Below are 21681 nucleotides of genomic sequence, written 5' to 3'. Positions count from 1 at the left end.
ACAAGACATGTAACTCTATAATGTGCGAATGGAAAGCTCTTGAAAAGACAAAAAATACGTCCAAATCCGATGAATAGTGCACAAAAAATCAGCTTTTAACTTTGGAGCTTGTTTTCGAGGCAACCAAAAATAACTTTTTGAAAATTGGGTCGAACCGAACGATTCTTTAAAGCGAGAACTTTTTTATGCTTCTATTTGGCCAAATTGAATGATTTTTATTAACCCGAGTACCCAGGGCCTATTATAGAGTTACCTTTCTTGTTATATTTCGGGAGTTATTCCATTTGTTAGTTAAAAAAAATCTACATTCCGTTGATTTGGAAGAACCATGGGAACAATGTTCGGAATAGGTTTTTTTGGAGTTCCACTAAGTAAAAAATTAAGAACGCTCTGGGAGTCACCCAGTTTAAAAGAAAATGCATCGTTTTTTTTTAATTTGTTTATTTAATTATGCGATAACTTTGTATAAAACTTAGGGTGATCGGGTTTGTATATATATATATAATAGTAATAACAAATTGTTAATTTTCGGGATCAATTTTGATATTTTTCCATAAAAAACAATCACATTTGAAATAAATCTTACGAAAAATCTTATGGAAAATTCGATTCTAAACAAATTCATATCTCTTCATTTTTCCCTTGCAATAGTTAATGAGATAATTGAACTCAAATGCGAAAAAAATGACATTTTTCTTCGTTTTTTGTTTATAACAATATGTTCCGGGCGTTTCCAGCCAGGGGGACTATGATTTTCGGATTCAACGGATTTTTTTTTCATAGAATACAGTTGGTTTTCTTGAGTGAAGTGATAACATCCAGCCCAAACCGTAATTTGACTGGACTAATGTAACATTACCAAATTTCATCATAATTATGACAATTTGGACCCTTTTTCCAACTTACAAACTGAATCTTGCTACACGAGTAGCCACAGATTACACTTGGTAGGTGTTAATAAACTAATATTTGAAAGTGGGTAACACACAACTAAGAGACGTTAAGGGGGTGAAGAATAACAAAAGTATCAATTAATAGAAACGACGCCTTACCTATATAATGAAATGTGTATTTTGAAAGACTTTTATTCAAGCATTCACACACAAATTACAGTAAAGCACAAGCTACATACTTTATATGGATAATATGCAAAAACTACTGATACAAGTTTTGTCTAACAGAAAACAAATTTATGCTTGTAAAAATACGCTATAGGTATTTAAACAGTTTACATGTGACCGTCGTTACTAGGTACACGTACTACACTATTATCTATAATGCTTGCCAATGGCAATTACAATTAATTTATCTCAAACTAGGGATTTATCGGATTTAAATTTATGGATTGCATATAGAAACGGTAATAATGCAATCCATTGGTTACTGAAAATCCTCTGGTTACAATAAAAAAACATTATCAAATAATTCGATCCTTAATCAATATGAGGTGAAACTAATTTAAAGTCATGGCGATGATTAAGATGGTATTTTAAATTTCCTTTTTGTTTAAAGACTCTCTCGCAAAGAGGACAAGCAAAAATACCTGGTTGGTTACATTCGTATCTTATGTGTTTATTCAGATTCCCTTGATATTTGTATCGATTTCCGCATTGTTTACAAGCAAATTTATATTTCTTGGTGCGACGCATCAAATCTAGAAAGAAAAGATATTAGAAACATACTTGAATAATAATATGTAACAAATCGTGTTCAAACACAAACAGTACAACTACGCATTTTCAAGTAAAGTTCTACTTACAGATTAGTATACTAGCATTACCGAAGTAGATAGGAACATGCGCAATAATTTAAAATCAATATGGGCGTATACAATTAATAAAACCACATTCATGTGTACAGACAGATAAGAAATTAATAAGTAAGTTACGTATAGCATTTGGTTGCACAACGGCTAACACAAAACTTAGCCAAATATTACGTAATAAAGATACCAAGAAACCCTTAAATCTTTAAACCGTCGTAACGGGAAACCATGGAACTCTTGAGATCGACGATAATACTTCCACTATTTCCAGTCAAATGTCAAAAATACTACTTAAAAATTTACTTATGGGAGCGGGAAAAAGTATTCAATGGTTCGCTTTGAAACAAAACATAGGTTGTCTGGATTCTTATAAAAATTTGTTTCATCAATTCCCGGACTAAGTCTTCTAATTCCATTGTTATAACGTGAAGTTGATAAATATAAAATAGTTTAGCTTTTAGGGGATCAGTAATCGCATACGAAGAAAAAAATTAATCCATCCCCATGGCGTGCGAATCAGATCGTCCTCCTTTATCTGTTGAATTACGTGTGTGTACGATCCAACGTCTTCAGACAGAGCAACAAGTCGCACTGGTGAAACTAGATCTTTACAGAAAAATACTTGCAACCTTTCTACGCTTTCGTAATATTGCGTTGTGTAAAATTGTACGCCACTATGAGCATTTATAGATAGAATCCGGCAAGTATTATCATTATTATCAACAGAATTCTTAATTCAAAACCTTATATATTTAGTTAACTATAACCATTTGATAATTTGTACTCACACACATACACACACCTTCTCACACATGTGGAATAAGTAAAATAAATTTATTCACAAAAAATAGATGGTGAGAAAAGAGGAAATATTTTTTTATTATTAATTATCATTAAAATAACTACAGTGCTTTATGTTTGCCAATTAAATGCTGTTTAATATTGCCCTTAGTTTTTGATCTGTAATTACATCCCGATACAGTACAGGAATATGAAGGCTCCTTGCCGCATTCGTAACGTTTGTGAGAATACAATGATTTAGCTCTCAAATAGCAACGCCCACATTCATCACATCGATAGCGTTTTTCCATTGTACTTGGAAAACCTAAAATGTGAATCTATATAACCTATAAATAACATTAATAAGAATAATAACGATGATTATAATAATAGTCATTCTGAAACTCCCTTATAGCCACACTTTAGTAATTTTGTGCATAAATGTATATTTTCATTAAATTTTACTCAGCTTCAATAAAAGTTAATTTCCTCATGCAAACATATTATACACCTACATAGAAGAGTATTATTTTTGTTCGTTAGAGGAAACATGATAAAACCAGAGCATGTAAATAAAATAGCCAAGTGGGAATGTATAAATGGAAGAATGATGAAATTAGAAATAGAACTACAAGAGAATGAAAACACAACACTAATAGTCGCTTATGGACAAAATGAGGATGACAGTATAAACAAGAAAGATTTATTTTGGGAAGAAATGGAAGAAGCCGTCGAAAATGTATCTGGGCGTCTGATAATCATGGGTGATTTAAACGGCAGAGTGGGAAGAAGAGATGAAGGTACTCCCGAAGTCATAGGAAACTATGGTGAAATATGCAGAAACAATAATGGGAGCAGATTAATAAATTTCTGTATGGAAAATAACCTAATCATAACGAACACATTTTACCAACATAAGGAAATACATCGATACACCAGAGAAGTACTAACGAGGAAAGAAAAATCCATAATAGACTATGTACTAATTACAAGACAACATAGAAAAGACGTACTGAATGTTCAAGTTAGAAGGGGACCAGAAATCTACAGCGACCATTATTTAGTGGAAGCAAAATTACGCATCAAAAATGAAGTACTAAAAAAGTCAAGACACTATACCCAACTACAAAAGTCAGAAAGCATTAAGCCCTATAAACTAAGGAATCTGGAAATAGCGAAAATATACAAGACGAACACAGAGCAAAAAATAGAAGCAGCGCAAAATAAATGGAGGCATCAGAAGGTGGAGTGCATATGGCAACATGTCAAGGAAATAGTGCTAAGTACAGCAAAACAAGCTTGTGGAAATATAATTATGAACAATAATAAAAAACAAACAAGGTGGTGGAACCAAAACATAAAGGACGAAGTAAATATCAAGAAAAAAAAGTGGAAAGAGTACTTGGCAAAGAAAACAGAAGAAAGTTATGCAGAATACAAGGAACAACGCATTAGAGTAAAAAACCTAGTAATAGAAGCGAAACAGCAGGCTTGGGAGGAATTTGGAAGAAAAATGGAAGAAAATAGAAGGGGCAACCCTCGGGGCAACCAAAAATTATTTTATAAAATACTAAAGAATTTGAGGAAACCAAAAGAGCACAAGCTAAGGCAGGTTACAGGAAAAACCAACAAAGTAATAACAAATGAGAAAGGAATAATGGATAGATGGAAAGAGTACTTCCAAGAACTATTGAATAGACACGAACGGCAGGAAAAAAGTCAACAAGAAAGGATACAGGCTAACATAGACGAAGGAGATTTGGGTATCGAGATAAGTATAGAAGAAGTAGTAGACATAGTGAAAAGTTTGAAGTATGGAAAAGCGCCAGGACACGACAAAATAACAACTGAAATGATTAAGCGACTAGGGAACAACGGCATGGAAATGCTATGTCAATTACTCAATAAGGCTTGGCACAGTGGTGAAGTTCCAGAAGACTGGAAAGTAGGTATAATCATTCCGATACATAAAAATGGGGATTCAAAAGATTGTAAAATCTACAGAGGAGTAACACAGCTAAGTACGGCTGCAAAAATTTACGAAAGTATATTAGAAAGAAAACTGAAACAGGCAATAGAGTATCAGCTGGAAGAATCGCAAAGTGGATTTCGGAAGGGAAGGTGCATCCAGGATCACATATTTACAATTAAACAAATCACAGAAAAAGCTCTAATACAACAGAAGGTCGTGTATTTGGCATTTGTAGATCTCGAGAAGGCATTCGACAGCGTATCGCAATCTCTTGTTTGGGAAAGTCTAGGAAGAAGAGGAATAAATGGAAAACTCTTAAGAGGAATCAAAAGTGTGTACACAGAAAATAAAAATTATGTGCGAATAAGTAACATGAAGTCAGATAAATTTGAAGTAAGGGAGCGACTAAGACAAGGGGGGGTATTAAGCCCGACATTATTTATAGTAGTGATGGACGATATTATAAAAGCGACATGTGATAAAACTAAAAAAGTGCATATAGGGTACAATAAACTAAGGCCGGTTCAAATAAGTGAATGTGTATTCGCGGACGATATAACAATTTGTGCAAAAAGTGAAAAGGACTTGCAACTAAATCTAAAAACATGGAATGAAGAACTGAAGAAAAGGAAGATGAAAATAAACCCTCAAAAAACAAAAGTAATGGTAATAGGAAGAACAAATATTACAATGCACATAACAATTGATGAAGAAAGAATAGAACAAGTTGACAAATACAAATATCTGGGAGTCATAATTCAACGAGAGGGGAATATGGAAGAAGAAGTTAATGAAAGACTGAGTAATGCAGCAAAATTATATCACACCTTGAGCAAGACATTTTTAGCAAAACGAGAGATCACAAACACGACAAAGATGGCGGTGTATAAAACGGTTTATAGACCGATTCTAACATTTGGAGGAGAAACATGGAATCTCACGAATAAAAGTAAAATTCAAGCCATGGAAATGAAATTCCTTAGGAGGATATTAGGCATTACACGAAGAGATAGGGTCAGAAACGAAATTGTGAGAGCGGAACTCGGAGTGGAACCAATCATACAGAGGGTGGAGAACCAACAGCTGCGGTGGTTTGGGCATTTAAACAGAATGCACGACAACTTGCCTGTAAAACAAGTTTGGGAATCACGGCCACAATCTAAAAGAGGTAGAGGGAGACCAAAAAAGACGTGGAACGATCAACTGACAGCAATTTTGAAATCTCGAGGTACAACATGGGTAGAAGCTAAGAGACATTCAAAAAATAAAGAACAGTGGAAAGAATTTTGTAAATAGTACTTAATATGATTAATTACACTAGAATTAGAATTTATTTAAATTGTAAATTGTAAATACGTAAAGTTAAAATTGTAGTAATCCTCACACTCTAGGGTAAGAGGTTATTTTGATAATATATATATAATATAGAGGAAACATTTTTCACGTATGTATAAAAATTAAAAATCGGAAGTTATGTTTTTCTTCTTTATGAACAATGAAACTAATGAAACTATAGTATATGGAATATAACAAGTTTCAGGAGCTATATCGCAAAGCTTAACAAAAAAAAAGATGTACGTATGACAATGTATGAATTTGAGTGCTTGGTTAGGCAAAGTACCTATGCATCACCAAGCTAACTTTTTAGAGTTCATCAAAATGTATACCATACTTGAAATTATTAAAGAAAGCGCTTTTGTCAACTATATATGCGCTTGAAAACCAGGGGTAGAGTAGTAAATGGAGAAACGAAAATAAACTGGCTAGGCATTTTCTTTAATATTCACGACAGAAATAATCATTCGTAGCAAAAAAAATATATAAACGATTTTATTAAATGCCTATATAAACTCCTACTGAATAGACCTACCAACTAATTACAAATTCTGAGTACAAAATAGTCCATTTTAACAAAAACTTTTTACGAGTGTTTTTTAAATACATGGGATTGTAACTCTTGTATGGTGTGGTATTTTGCACAGCAATACACGCATTGATTAAATTTCTTTCTTCCGCATTCAAAATTTTGATGACGCTTTAAGCTCGAAAGTACTGCGTAAGATGTATTGCATTTTTCGCACTTAAAGGTTTTTTGTATATTTGCCATATTGCCTACAATAGAAAAACTTAAACAAAATTCATAAAATGAGAATAAATAAAATTACATAAATTCACCCCGTGCCTCATCATAACATGCTTTTTCAAAGATTGTTTTTGCTTCGTTTTAAAATGGCACGAAGGATAACGGCATTGGAATCGAGGATCTTTTCCACATTCATATTTAAGGTGCGACTTTAGATTCCTTGCATATTTATAGCTTCTAGAACAATTTGGGCATTCGTAGTAATCTGTAACAAAGCAAACGTTTAGTATATAATCATCGGATATGCTATGATATTTGATCGGCTTATGGATAATGCATTGGTACACATCCATATACTGCACTACCAGGCTCTTGTAAGGAACAACCCTTATCAGTTTGAATACCTTTCACTCGATAATTAAAATATGGTCACCTCTATAGCTACTGATCCACAATACTACAAACGTGAGTGTGGTATACGTAGTGCAAAAGATCAGATCTCACGTGCTAAATACGTTCTTATGGAAATTACAGTGGGTCCGTATAACCTAACAATTATCAGACAAGTAACTATAATAATGATACTTAAAACTCACCTGCTCTTTGTAGTAAGGGATGTGATCCTACACAATTAAATAATAAAGCTGCTAATATAGCTTCAACAACGGTGGTGTATTTCATATACACATAGAACTCGTTATTCCAACAGTTTTAGCAGCAGAGGCTGAATTTCCAACATTCTAAAGTCTTACCCCTGTTCACAAATTACATTTGATATTTGCTTGAATTTTATTGATATTTTTTACAACAATATCCTAATACTAACCGTATAAACTAATGAAAAATTATATATTTAATAAAGGCACACATTAGTCACCGCTAACTTAACTATCGAACTTAATTAAAATTAAACAAAAATTTTAAAAACATTAAGAACAAATTAAGTAACTTAATCTAATAATATTGTCACATGAATAATCTGTTTAATCTTAAATTTCTAAACTGTATATATTATGTAACTGTCTGCAAAGGTTCAACTACAGGGAATCAAGAGGCGAGGAAATTGCTAACTGTCGTAATTGCTGAACTTAAAAAAACTTATTAGACCCAATTTAACTGCAAAGAATTATTTCTATGGTTAAATTTCTATCTACCGATGAGTCACTAAATGTTGGCGAAGATTTGATTTTCTTTTGAATTTTCTACCGCACCTCACACATTCAAATTTTGGATCCACACCGCATTCATATTTTAAATGCCATTTCATGTAACCTTTTTGTTTATACGAAGACTTACATTTAAAACAAACAAATCGGCCATTTGCATCGGAACATGAGTCCCATCTTATAATAATACCTACAACAAAAAATTTATTTAGAGATTTAAAATCACAAAATGTGCGTCTTCGTTATAATAAGAATAACATAAACCACTTAAATCTCGTTATAGGGTAGGGTTTTTTACATGTTTACCAAATACGTATTAAGATATGTAATATAATTCTGAATAAGAAGCAAACTAATATGATGGCTACTTTACACTTGGTTACAATACAGGTTAGGGAAGTCGCACTCACGGTGCACACTCACTCAAGAAAACGTGCCCCTTTATAAACATTTACTATAAATAACCAAAAATGTGACCTACGTAGTTTATTATCACATTATTAATTATTATGGCACAATACTAGTGGCGACCGACGCCAGTACGCGTTAGGCTCAAATTCGTTAGTCATAATCAAAACAAATATCTACAAATTAAAATTATTATTGTGAATAGCATTGATTCACTTCGTACATTTCAACTAATTTTAGGTACTAAAGGAAATGTAAGTATGTAGTGTAGCGCCATATAGCAGATTAATAGAAATTGTAGAGCTCAATAACCTGCATATCTTCCGAAAGAAACTTTTTTGCCCAGAGAGTTGGCTCTTGGCTACGCTAAGATAACGTACTCTTAAAGAGGGGCGCAATCTCGTCGAAATTTGGTATCTTTACGAGTCCATATTTAATTTTTTAAACTGCAATTTCTTGACCGGAATAAAAAAAACACTAGGGATTATATCCAAAGTATACGGTAAGAGCATGAGATTCACATAAAAGTCACGTCTAAGTTCATTACACAATTACATCCAATTTATTTGAATTTGTAAAGAAATTTTAAAAAAATTGAACGTACGATTGTTGGCCATGATTTTTTTCTCCAAACCAACCGACGCGACGCACGCTTTAATAATAATCTATACGTACGTGATAAAATTCTTCAATCAATTAATTTAGTGTACATTTTCATAAATTCCTCGCTAAAAAAACACCTATGAAAAAAATGTTTCCCTAAATTTCCGAATTAATAAATAAAAATAACAGCAATAATAATGGTTTGGCCACAGCCTTTCAGAGAACAATAATTTGTACGCATTTGACCTTTTGTAGCCATTCCTGGCGCGATGACAATTACTATTACCGGTGTACCACAATAAATAAAAGTAAAATGTACAAGGCGTCTCAGAGAATTAAATTGCGCTCTTGTATTTTATCTACAACAATAAGAGATACAAATATATTGTCGGATTGTCGCCCCACCAACAAAAATCTGGTTCAAAGAAGAGATTCGAGCCGTTCCCCCGTAAGGACAAGCGAAATAGAAAATTTAATATTTTAAGGGGAGCCAGCGGCGTTATGAGCGACATTTACAATTTACATGGAATCATTTTCCATACATGAATTTCCAACAAATGTAAATTAGACCATAAGACAAAGATATTTGAATGAAAAGTGCATTATTCTCTGGGAAACCTTGTATTTAACGTTTAGTTGTATCATAAACATAAATCGTATTTTCCTAATATTTTAGCATGGGGATCTCGGAGAATATTAAACGAGCTGCTTTTCCTATTTTATATAAAATGCACACGTAAATATAAATTTATCTCGCAGACTATTGTCTTGTGGTATTCCTTTTGAAGTCGATAATTCTATTATTTGGGGATCTAGAAAATTTAATTAATAGTACCCTATATTTGCTATATTTGAGTTAGGATACAAGATGTGTAGGCCCTGATATACATATTAAGATTAGCAAGTAATTTGAGAAATGGCACTTATTGTAGGCCAATAATATCCTAAAAGAATCATAGAAACATTTTTTTCTTCAAACGCCAATAAAACATGACATTTCTCAACGCATTTAATGACATAAAAGTTTAGCATTTTAGACGTCTCTGGTGCGTTGTCGGCTCACCAACAAAAGTCTGGTTCTAAGAAGAGATGCAAGCCATTGCTTCTGCATAAGGACAAGAAAAATAGAAAACGTAATATTTTAAGCGAGTGCAAGCGGCAAGATAGGCGACATTTACATGGAATTAAGCGTTGGCAAAGTACTTGATCTGACCCTGGCAATAACAACGAGTAGTTTTGTATACGATGCCAATGCCAACGCACAGACGGGTAAAATGTCAAAGCGCAACGCTTACGGCCATCTATAACGATCGGGTTAATTTTTCTAACCGATTTACAAACCACTATTTTGACGATATTCTCGCACGTTTAAAGAAAAAATAGCATATTTGTACTATGCGGAGTTAATTTATGAAACACTGACTCACCACAAAAAGTATCACTTTAGCAGTTAGCTCCTTATAATATAATATACTATTTTGAAAAAAAAAAACTGTTAGATAGCGCATTTTTTCCAAAATATAAAAAAGCAAATTAAATTGAACATTTCTTTTCCTATTTTATCGTCTCTATATCTCAAAAATCACACGCTAAACGTCAGAAATTCATCCGGTATGTTTGAATTGGAAACAATAACTATCGTAGTTTGGGCAAAAATAAAAAGTAGGAAACGCAATACAATTTAGAAAAGTGAATTAAAATGTTATAATCGAAAAGAATAATCCTATACAATATAATAATAAAGGACTGTAATCGTGATCAAACTGGAAACAGAATCAAATGACTAGGTCTCTGAAAACAAAAACAGATCATAATATTATACAAATTTGTGTACTGCCTTTAAATGGTAGCGCATATTTTCTTTTCTCTTAAAGCTTCGATTACATATATCGCATTGAAATGCTGGTCGTTTGCCACATTCATATTGCAAATGCCTCACCAACGTGCCTTTATTTTTATACACTCTGAAGCACTTCGAGCAATGAAAGAACAATATTTTTCTCGAATCTGAAAATTAATATCATTATTAAAGATTTACGGTAACATTCATGCAAATTCACACTTTCAACATTATTACTCATGCTTTCCTAACAAAACCGTACAAGTGTTATGCACTAACAAACAACACCTACAAGATGTCTTATGTATACGTCAGTAGTTTGTTTTCTCTTTGCAAAGATAATTTATTTCATGATTCTTGATTCGTTAAGGATGTCTTGGAGATACACATTTTCATCACGACCGTCCCAGAAAATGTAAGTCTTTTAGCACATTTGCATTCCATCAAAGATCTATCTTCGCCCCCCACGTACCCTACAATTTTCTTATAGCATATTGCGCTCCACATCAAAACCTTGGCGACATTTTCTTATAAGCAGCGCGGTTAAAACGATATTAAGGACCGACACCGATCTTTCATGTTGAAGTTAAACTTACCTGATAACCTCCACTATAAATACATTAGTTTTCGCGGAAATTAGGACAAATTTTAATGGCTTTACTTAAAAAGGAATACTGTTCCGTTATGTAAACACATTTTTTAAGAAATGTGTTGTTGAACTGCTTATTTCGAACTAAAGTCGCAAAGCATCTGGTACTAAGTTAAACAGAACCATTGTATTTACACCAATATATTGAAAGTAGTATAGGGATTCATTAATTTTTGTATCAGGAAGGAACAGTGCAAATTTTAATTCAACAATTAGTATTTTGTTGTTTCACTAACGTACTTACCATTGGACTACATATGGTAAAAAGTTATGGGGATTTTTTGAAAACAATTATTTTACATAGTTCAACCATAGACTAAACACTTAGTCCATGGTTCAACTAACCACAGCTTTAGTCATTGACCACTTACCCGTGCCAGGTGATGTTGAATGTGAACAAAACGTTTTAAATGGATTTCGCACTTGTACATTTACCATGAAAATTCCAAAGCACCCACTTCCGTATAAAATAATAATACCATGTCTTATTCAGACGGATGGAGGAAATGTTTATTGTATTTAGTAGAAAACAAATGTATCAAAACATTAACAGGCACAGTTTTGTTAGTTATTAGACATAATTCAAAAATAGTTCGGGATGCTTGTGCTTGACATGATGTACGAGCATATATTTACGTCTTGTGGAGTATCTGCAAGCGGTGCAGAAAAATTGGGGTTCCTTTCCACAAACAAAATTCATATGTCTTTTTAGAGTATCAAGTCGAGTAAATGTTTTGCGGCACATTTTGCAAGATAGAATTGATTGCGTACCATTTTCCCTTTCAACCCTCGATCCTAAAACAGAAGCTGATGAGTGATACAACTATATTGCATATAAATTACCATAAGAACATTTTTATTGTTGAGAAGTTGTGCACAGTAACAGTTCAATTGAAATGCACTGCGAACTATTATAACTGTTGTCTAATATGAAATATTTTGTACAAACGTATATTTTATTAAGAATATTGACATCAGTTATGTTAATAAAAGCAATAAAACTGTTTTGTTCATACATAAAATACCATGGTCTATCCCTTAATTTTTATTCTCCAAAAATATATGTACCATTAACCAAAAATCTATTATACCTACATAATTTATACAATAAGCCTAGTAGGTACCTAATCAACTAATAACTACTTTATAAGTTAACGTAAGCGGATTACATTTTCAATACTGATGGCAGTTTCAACTTTTTTGCACTTTTCATTAGCCGATATCTGTGAAGTAAAATATAATTGCAACCGGTGGTTATCGCACACGACCATATGCTTATGCAGACTGTTACAAAACCATAAAACACATGTAATAATGAAACAGGTATTGTCATTAAGCTTAAATTAATAATTAGAAACTTACTATTTAAATAACGTTATATATCTGAACTTATTTAAATTTTGTCCGTTTATTCCCATAATCCTTTCTACAAAGCAAAACTGCTGTATTTCGACACCTATTATTATACTAATCTTTAATCTAAGTCAAAATGGGAAATGTTAAAGGTTGTACAGGTTAATATGTCGTTTTTAGCAATTTATGAAATAATTACTTATTCCCGCAAAACAATCTTTCTTAATTATAGAGCAAGGCACAGTCAATAAACTAAATTCATACATGTTTTACAAAATATTAGTTAAACTATATGTAAAAAATCATGGAATACATAAAAAAAAAAATAGTTCGCAAAGTACCTAATCTACGACCATTATCTGCAAATGCCATTTGGAAAATATACAAGGTGAGTTTTTGTTTCATTTTCACTACGGGTATCTCGTAAACCGTAAGAGATACAAAGTCGCTTAAACGAGCAAAGAATTGCAGAATTTTATGCAGAATAATTTTCCCTTTCAGAGGTTCTTGTAGCTCTACAAATAGCGTAGTTATGGGCAAAAACCCCAAAAATGTCATTTTTGAAAATGCTCTGCCTCGTGCGCTGCCGTTCCATTTATTTTCAAAGATATCAAAAATAGTATATTTTTCACTAAGGACGAGAAGTGAGTTCGAATTGGTGCCTTGAAGTTTACAATGTATTCCTTATGGCAATAATTCCATGGCAGTGTTGATAGGGACTATGCCAGACAATAAAGGGATGAATTTGGTCCGAATCAGAATCGGCCATGGAATTATTATCATAAGAAATACATTGTAAACTTCAAGGGAACAATTCAAGACTGATTTCCAGATGAATTACCAGTTGTTTAGTATCACTGGTTTTGTAATTTTTTTCTCTATCAAATGGCGTAAAAACGTCCATAATAAATAAAAAAGTGACCATAACGTCGCTATTTGTTAAGCTACAGGAAACCTTGACTGGGATTTTGCCTATTTAAGCGAGTTTCTATCTTTTACGGTTTACGAGATCCTCATAATGAAAATGAAAAAAACTACAGTATAATTTATGGATCAAACGAACTTACCTTAAGTGAAGTTCGATCCAAATTATGAGTTGCTCTCGTTGAAATAAATATAAGTGTAGTACCCCCTATTCTACGCATCTAAACCACAACGTTTTAAAGACAAAAAATCACGTACTCCACCTCGCACGCCGCCAGCCAGGGGCGAACCCGTAAATCGTCATTCATTCAAAGCTGATGTTGTTGTCACTTGGGCTCGGGATGGGTGGGACATATTTATTTCAACGAGAGCAACTCATAATTTGGATCGAACTTCACTTAAGGTAAGTTCGTTTGATCCATAAATTATAAGTTGCTCTCGTCTCATAAATATAAGTGTAGATCTTGAAAGAAGCAACAACATCTAATCAAAGTATCATAACTTCATCAAAACCTATTAGGTTACTAAAAGTGCCTAAATTAGAATTGAGCGTTCTAAAGAAATCAATACACTGAACAAAAATTTCGGTGCTTCACTATTAATTAAAGAGGACTGCACTAGCAAGTCCTGTAATTTGTCAAAGGGTCTAAGTCTTTTATAAAATCGAGCAAACGTCTGTGACTTTGCCGACCAACTAGCAATAGTTATAGAAGCTGAAGCATGCCGAGTATTGTGTGCAGCAAACAAAATAGTATCCATCCCACTAGATTTTAAGACATCTTAATCCACCTGCTAATTGACTGACTCGACACCTTCTGAAGGGATCTCTTGTGGGCTATAAAAAAAAAACTTTGACCAGAACGGGCCCTAACGAGTCTGGTCTTATCCAAGTATTTTAAATGGTAGAGGTCACACAAATCAATTCTTAAAAAATGGAAAACGCAGCACCGGTTGATAACGATTTCTGCCAGAGGTCTTAATCCTTAAGGGAATCTTGATTTCAATCTTGTTTTCTAAAATCGTTATGTCCTCAACCAGAATGTTAGAAAGCGTTTGCACATATTCAGTTGCTAAATTCAAAAATCTCTTAATAGGCCTGCTTTCACTACGTCAAAATTTCAAATATGACCCAGGGCAGGCCGATCTGAATTGAGGGTTCTAAAGGAGACCCCTCAATCAACTCGCAGGCAAGACATACTCTAAAACATGGCTGGGAGAACTATTAAAAACATCTAGCCCATTATTTAAACAAAAAATCCACCAACGTTTCAAGCCACTATCGTATTGTTTTAGTGTGCTCGAAATAGATTTTACTCGTATAAAAATATCCACAGCTGCCAAGGGAACATCTTTCCGCTTTAAGGCTTCCCTGACAAGATTCCTACCACCAGAGAAATCCGTCTTGGTAATGGGTGTGGTCGCTTATCAAAAGAGAAAAGCCTGCTGTTAGGTTTAAGTACCTGCTATTGATGGGCTGTCTAACATACATTTAAACAATGGAAACCATGGTCGAGTTTGCCAAAGAGGCACACTATAATTCCCTTAGCTTTATCGGCATCCTATTTAGGATTTTTAAAATTAGGGCAAATAAGGAGAAGGTCAGCCCAGCTTACAGTGAAAGAATTTACTTCGCTGGCTTCCGGATCTCTAAACGAAGATATAAATCTATCACATTCCTATTTAGGAGTTTTAAAATTAGGGCAAAGAAGGTCAGTCCAGCTTACAGTGAAAGAATTTACTTCGCTGGCTTCCGGATCTCCAAACGAAGATATAAATCTATCACATTTTTTGTTTAACCTATTAAATCAATGACCGTGTCACGAAACGTGTGTGAGACCGATTTGTCCAAATGCAAGGTTTCAGTTTCTATTGACAGGACTCTGCGCGATTCTCGATCAGTATCTATGTGTTCAACCGACCTTATATAATGTGCAAAAAGAAAGATGTTTCTATTCTTGCGCAGCTGCCCAAATCTCTTTAGTTACAATATTAAGTTTTGGAAATCGAACACTGCCCATCTTATTAATACAAGCAATTGCTGTGGTATTGTCTATATGCGACATACAATGTGCTTGTTTTTAATATTCCTTGCAAAACATTTTGGGCTAAAGACAGCAACCTGTAATTTAAAAAGGTGTATATGGTAGGACTGCTATGGAACTGACCAATGGCCTGTGTTTGAAGCATCTGAACAAACTTCCAAGTAAAATTGTAATTTCTCTAAGGAATTTGAGGGAGTCTGATATTTCTCCAACAGGGCGCTACGCCTCTCTGTAAAAATTCCCTTTTTTAAAATCCAATCTCATCTAAGGTGATGGCGGAGTCCACTGCTGGATAAACCTTATGTAACGGAAGGTCACCTTCTCCTAAGAGGGAGAGGATTTCTGCACTGTTCCGCTGAACAAGAACGGCGGGGGCTTCGCGTTTCCTGAATTTGATCAACTTTTCAACCACCACTAAAATTCCTTTAGACTAGAGGGAATCTCCATGATTGTGTCATAATTTTCTCCATGAGAATTTAAAGCAGTTTTACTCTTTCAAAACTCCTGAAGCCAACCAAATTCCATGGTAGGGTTTATGGGAACCATCTTTCCTACCAGCGTAGCAAAATCGTGTATTTTGCAAACTTTTAGGACACAACAATTTTGAAAAGTTTCTCAACTTCTTTATCAAGAATTTTCGAGAGGATTTTAATAGACATTTCTATATTATGGGTAACCCCAAAACTTCACTCAGAACCCTGTGAGGAACCATACAACTCTTTACTTATAAAAAACCCAAAGGCTTCAAAAGAGTACTCGTCTCAGGACCGTTATGCAAGCAATTCCTATAGGAATCTCCTAAAAGCAAAAAGTTGTCCAGATAAACCACTGAAAAAGTTCAGTAGTTCTAAGGTGGGAACCAACTGGATAAATCTCCGTTAAATGAAAATATCAAAATTAACGAAATCTAGGCACCGTCTCTGAAAAATTATTCCAGATAAATTGCCCGGAACAACTGCTCACTCGGCTAATAGCTCCCAATTTTAAAAGGTCAGCTAAGGCTTTTTGTAAGTTAATCAACGCTGTCTGTGACCAAGTCAGTTCCCATTTTACAAGAACTGTTGTAGATACTTTTAAGAAAGGAATATATATTCCCTTTATCCACGACAAAACAGTACTAGTCTTAGTAATACTAAGCCAAGAAGAGTAAACATTTTTCAATCTTCCAGCCAAACGACTTACAGGTAATGCTGTCTCAGATGCTTTTTTGCAGGTCTCCTCTGTTGCACCTGCAATCATTTGCTATAGATTTCTCCCCTCCAGCAGGAATGCTGGTCGCGCATTGTAAATGGGTAGAGGCCGTCGATGGAAAGGTTGACGGTCCCGCTGAACTCAAGGGAACAGAGATTGACCCCTGGCGTTTTTTGCTGCCCGAGAATCAACTGGAGCTTTTGGCTTAGCAAGCCTCAATTCTCGGCCCACTCTCTCCAAATTTTTGGATGCTCTCCATCTCTCGTTCAGATTCATTCCGAACAGCTAATCAGCCACACATTATGCGGCTTGTTCATAAACTCGTTACTGAATCCTAGGACAAGTAACTCTTTCCTCGTGGAAGAATACAATCAAAAAATGCGACCAATAGTTTGCCTGCATCGCTGAGGGATTGCACCACCTAGGTATACGTTGGTCTCCCTCCCCTGCTGCGCAAGGAAAACGCCCTTCCAAATGCAGAAATGCTGCAACACAATTGCGTCTGAAAATCAAGCAAGCGGTTGTCTCGGTTCTTTGACGCTACATTAATAGCTGCACGAGAAAAGGGGCGGTCTATAGCTTGTCTGCATGGCTGAGGGATTTCACAACCTGAAGGTTGGTCTCCCTGTCCTCCCGCAACAGCAAGGAAAATCGCCTTCCCAATTGCAGAAATGCTGCAACATAATTGCTTCTGAAAACTAAGCAAGCAGTTGTCTCGGTTCCTTGACGCTGCATTAATAGCTGTCGCCACTTCCAAGCTTAGCTTTGGGGCCTCTAACAATTTGCAGTGGGTCAGAGGAGGGTAACGGAGCACACATTCCGTTCGAGTTCGAATATCTTCACTCAACCTCCGCTTTCATAATATTTATCCAATTTGCTTCTCCGTGTTAGCTCGATTACGATTTATTTTCATGATGGCTTTATATATATATATAAAAAAACTAAATTGGCGTTCAACCGATTCCTATACGGCGACCTCAGAGGATCTGTCCCTTTCCGGCAATTTCCGAACACACATGGTTAAGTTTACCCTCTGCGGCCAATACAAAGAAATGTAACGCTAAGAGTCACATCTTAATTAATTTACGCCCAACTTCTTTGACGAGATTTCGCCGCTGTCCCACAAAGCAGCTGGTCGAATTTAAAATTCTAACATCCGTAACGCCAATAATAATTTTCACACGTCTTTGGATAAGGGAATGTCGTGGACATCAGTGTTACATTTCGCATTTTTCTCTAAAACAAAAGCCCGCGGAAGTTTTCTAACAAAATTCCTTGTAAGACAAACAGTGTCAAAAGGAAAAATAGTTAGTAAAGCTAAAGAACGTAACAGTTCTAATTTCTACGGCTCATTTCCGCAGTAAAAAACGCTACTTAGCGCCAAGCCAATGAAATGGCCATTGTTTATTCGAATAGACGTATAAATAGCCATAGGCCTATTTAGCGGGGTGAAGGAATTCGTCGCGCTCTTAAACGACCCCACATAACAAGGCAAGAAAGCCGAGCTAACAGTAGGTCCTTCATCATGTTAAAAAACAAGATAGATAAATATCTACGTTATTTAACAAGGCATTCCAAAAATGGTACGTAATTACCAAAAGGGAAAATTCACTTAAAATGACAAGCTCAATGATGTCATTGGCCTAAGAGGAATATTCCTCTAAAACGATCGCAACAATGCGAAAATTAATTAAATACCTTTTTCGGACAGCTCCTCATCCCGAATTGCAGCCTCCTCGCGAAACCGTCCGTCAGTCCGTGCGGAAATTTATATTTCCGCGGAAATGTATATCTCCACTATTGACCGTGAACAATTCGGGAGTATTCCCGTCTCGATTCCCGTGGTCAGAAGTGGTATCAGCGGCATCGCTGAGGCTAGAGAATCGTCATCTCGCTTCCATTTGGTCGAAACGGAATTAAATACGTCGGACACTTAAGACGGCTCCTAATCCCGAGTACTTGGGAAAATCGTCCGTGCGTGCGAAAATGTATATTTCCGCGGAGATGTATATCTCCGTAATTGACCGTGTCCATTTCGGGAATATTCCCGCGGTCAGAAGCTGGTATCAGCCGTATCGCTGAGGCTATGGAAAATTGCCATCTCGTCGAACAGAAACACTAAACGCCGAAATACAACAAAACACGTGTGGTTTAAACCGCACAAAATAGAAGAATGACGATTTACGGGTTCGCCCCTGGCTGGCGGCGTGCGAGGTGGAGTACGTGATTTTTTGTCTTTAAAACGTTGTGGTTTAGATGCGTAGAATAGGGGGTACTACACTTATATTTATGAGACGAGAGCAACTTATAATAATAATATATAATCAATGAAAATATACAAAGAAATTTTGATAAAATACTAACAAAACGTCAAAACGTTCTGTCCGAAACTGGAAAAAATGTTAACTTTTTTAATGTATGGTTTTTGCCTTTCATTTGGTTAGTCAAACGATTAAAAATCGATCAGATGGTATTAGGGTTGGTGAGCACACAGATAATACTTTACGAACGTATGTCTAGACTTGTAGAGAATTAGAAGTGAATTATTACGGTCAAATTCTGACTATTGAAAACAGAATAATTATTTCCAGGATTTAGTACACGTAACATCTTCATGTAATGACCTTACATAATCACTAATACGTGACAAGTCTGTATTTTAGTCAATGAACAGTTTAGTAAATTAGTAGGATTAGTTAAATATTTCCAGACGCTGAACAATCACAAAAGTATTACCTATCTTGCAAATTGCACATTAGGAGAAAAGGGAACTGGAATACTTAAAGTGAAAAGTACTTGCAGATAAATAAAACGACTCTTCTAACATTACTTATGGTCAAGAATGTCTGTTCGTATTTTATTTATTACTGCAACCTTTTCAAATCACTAATGGTGTCTTAGATAATGGCGCTTAAGATGATGTTTCCTTTTATATTTTTGATGGCACTTAGAACATTTGAAACCATATTTGTTTCCACAGTAATACCTTTTGTGCACATAAAGGGAGTTGTGTTTTGTGTAACCTCTTCCACATCGATCGCAAAACCATTTTTGAAGAGCGAATAAACTTCCTAAAAAATAATAAGTTAATTACATTCAAAGGTATAGAATTACAAATATGCTTAAAACGTTATAATAGGACTGCACGTTTCCTAATCTATAAGTATAAAGACGTAAATTTGTAAGCTTATATTATACGAAAAACTGTACACTTTCTACGAAACCACTGAATGAATTTTTAATAAATGCTTTTGCAGATGAACCCTTTGATGTGCTCGATATGTGCACTGATAGCACTTGAACATAGGCTCCTTTCCACAGTCATATTTTATGTGGCGATTTAGGGCAGTTTTAGATAAATATCTTTTTTGACACGTTGAACAGTGAAAATATTTTACTCTCAAAACATAACCTAAAAATAAACGAATTAGTGTATGCAAACTTAAAAAATCTGAAGTGACATATAGACTACCTACGCATGGTGACTACACTTTGTAAATCAGATTTTTTCACCATCTCTTCTGGTATAATACCTATACTGTGAAAAAATGACAAAATTTCCCCTTATTTATTTCAAAAACAATTTGGATTAAATTACAGATTTCATAGACATCACAGTAGCATTCTTTAATTTGTGTTTATTTATAAGATGAAGTTTTAAATTTCCTTTCGTCTTAGATTTGTAAATACATGTGTCCACCGGGCATTGAAATTGTGGATCCTTGCCACATTCATAAACTTGGTGTTGTCGTAATCCTTGCGGAAATTTGTAACATCGCAAACATTTTTCGCATTGATATGGTTTCGCAACCGGAATATTTAAGGATGTATTCAAATCTACAACACGACATAGTTATATTGCCATACGTGAACAACTTCACTGTAACATTTAAAGAAAATTGAACTGGATCCATAACTCTCGCAACTTATAGTATGGTGACTAAATGCAGATCGCTACTAGCTGATATTCAAAATTATTTGTTAAACAACTTATACTATATAATAATGATTTCTTGTATTTACTTTAAGGAGCTAACAGAAAACCGGGTTTGCTGATTTTAGCAGGTCATGTCGCACCATTTTGTAAAAAAATGAAAAAAATACAATCCATCTAATTTTATTGCGGAAAACTGAAATTAATTGTTTTGACACACTATACCTTCCTTGTTCACCCTCACACTACTTCTATAATGGCAAAGATGAGTAAAATAGCACAACACATACAGTCCAAGTCTTTTATTGTAGAATGCGAATGTGATCTCCATTTTCCTCACCGTGTCTATTTATTAGACTTTATAAAGATGAAATGTGGTATGTATTAGTGAAGATGGACACTTCTTCAATAAATATCAGACCCAACAGAAAACTAGTCGAAAACTAGGTAGGTACTTGACGATTTTTTTAATATGAAAACAAAATGAATTTGCTCTTTGTAAAGCAAACGAGATTAAATACTAGCGATATGTACCAACTGTTTAAAAAACCAGTACCACGCATCAGTTTCTTTAATGTTGGTACCTACTATTACATCACTAGTTGAAAATATCAATCGTTTGTCCCGTTAGCATTACAGAAGATAATTTATATTGTAAAAGGACACGAATGTTTGATTTAGGCATTAATTTGAATTCGAATGTAGCGTATAAAATTGAAAGAAAATCAATACAAACCGGGATATCCTACATATATGAAATTAAGCAAAAATAGTTATTTGTTTCATTAGTACAAAAAATGTCAGTTTTCGGGACGAGGAAGATAGTTGCTGGACGACGCGTTAGCGGAGTCCAGCAACCTTCCGAGTCCCGAAAACGCATTTTTTGTACGAATAAAACATAAAATTTTTTCTCCAACCCCCTTTACTTCAAATTATATTCGAATTTAGATTCAGTCACAGTTTCACTACTA

General features: G+C 34.6%; 2 protein-coding genes across 23 annotated transcripts in view; both read right to left on the bottom strand.

The window, feature by feature from the left end:
• The window catches only part of LOC116173569, a 222877-nt gene extending 203831 nt beyond the window's left edge, over positions 1 to 19046 (bottom strand). Inside the window, exon 1 of the mRNA XM_031491096.1 lies at positions 18475 to 19046. The gene's annotated coding sequence lies outside the window, so the exon portion shown is untranslated. The remainder of the gene's footprint in view (positions 1 to 18474) is intronic.
• LOC116173573 (longitudinals lacking protein, isoforms A/B/D/L) overlaps positions 1 to 21681 on the bottom strand; it is a 291506-nt gene that overhangs the window by 160060 nt on the left and 109765 nt on the right. The window contains exons 5-6 of one of the 22 annotated variants that reach the window (XM_031491110.1): positions 6683 to 6865; positions 6277 to 6629 (exon numbers count right to left, since the gene is read on the bottom strand). The exons of 18 other annotated variants lie outside the window; for them this stretch is intronic. In XM_031491110.1, coding sequence (XP_031346970.1) covers positions 6439 to 6629; positions 6683 to 6865 — 374 coding nt within the window. In that variant the 3' untranslated portion in view covers positions 6277 to 6438. Of the gene's footprint in view, positions 1 to 1069; positions 1655 to 6276; positions 6630 to 6682; positions 6866 to 7735; positions 7957 to 19647; positions 19848 to 21681 lie in introns of those variants that run through there. 3 more of the 22 variants (XM_031491128.1, XM_031491146.1, XM_031491155.1) reach the window with 3 other exon arrangements.

The sequence above is a fragment of the Photinus pyralis genome, unplaced genomic scaffold, assembly GCF_008802855.1.
Source record: "Photinus pyralis isolate 1611_PpyrPB1 unplaced genomic scaffold, Ppyr1.3 Ppyr1.4_LG6, whole genome shotgun sequence".
NCBI lineage: Eukaryota > Metazoa > Arthropoda > Insecta > Coleoptera > Lampyridae > Photinus > Photinus pyralis.
The sequence above is the reverse complement of the archived record's forward strand: the minus strand, read 5'-3'. Positions and strand labels throughout refer to the sequence as shown.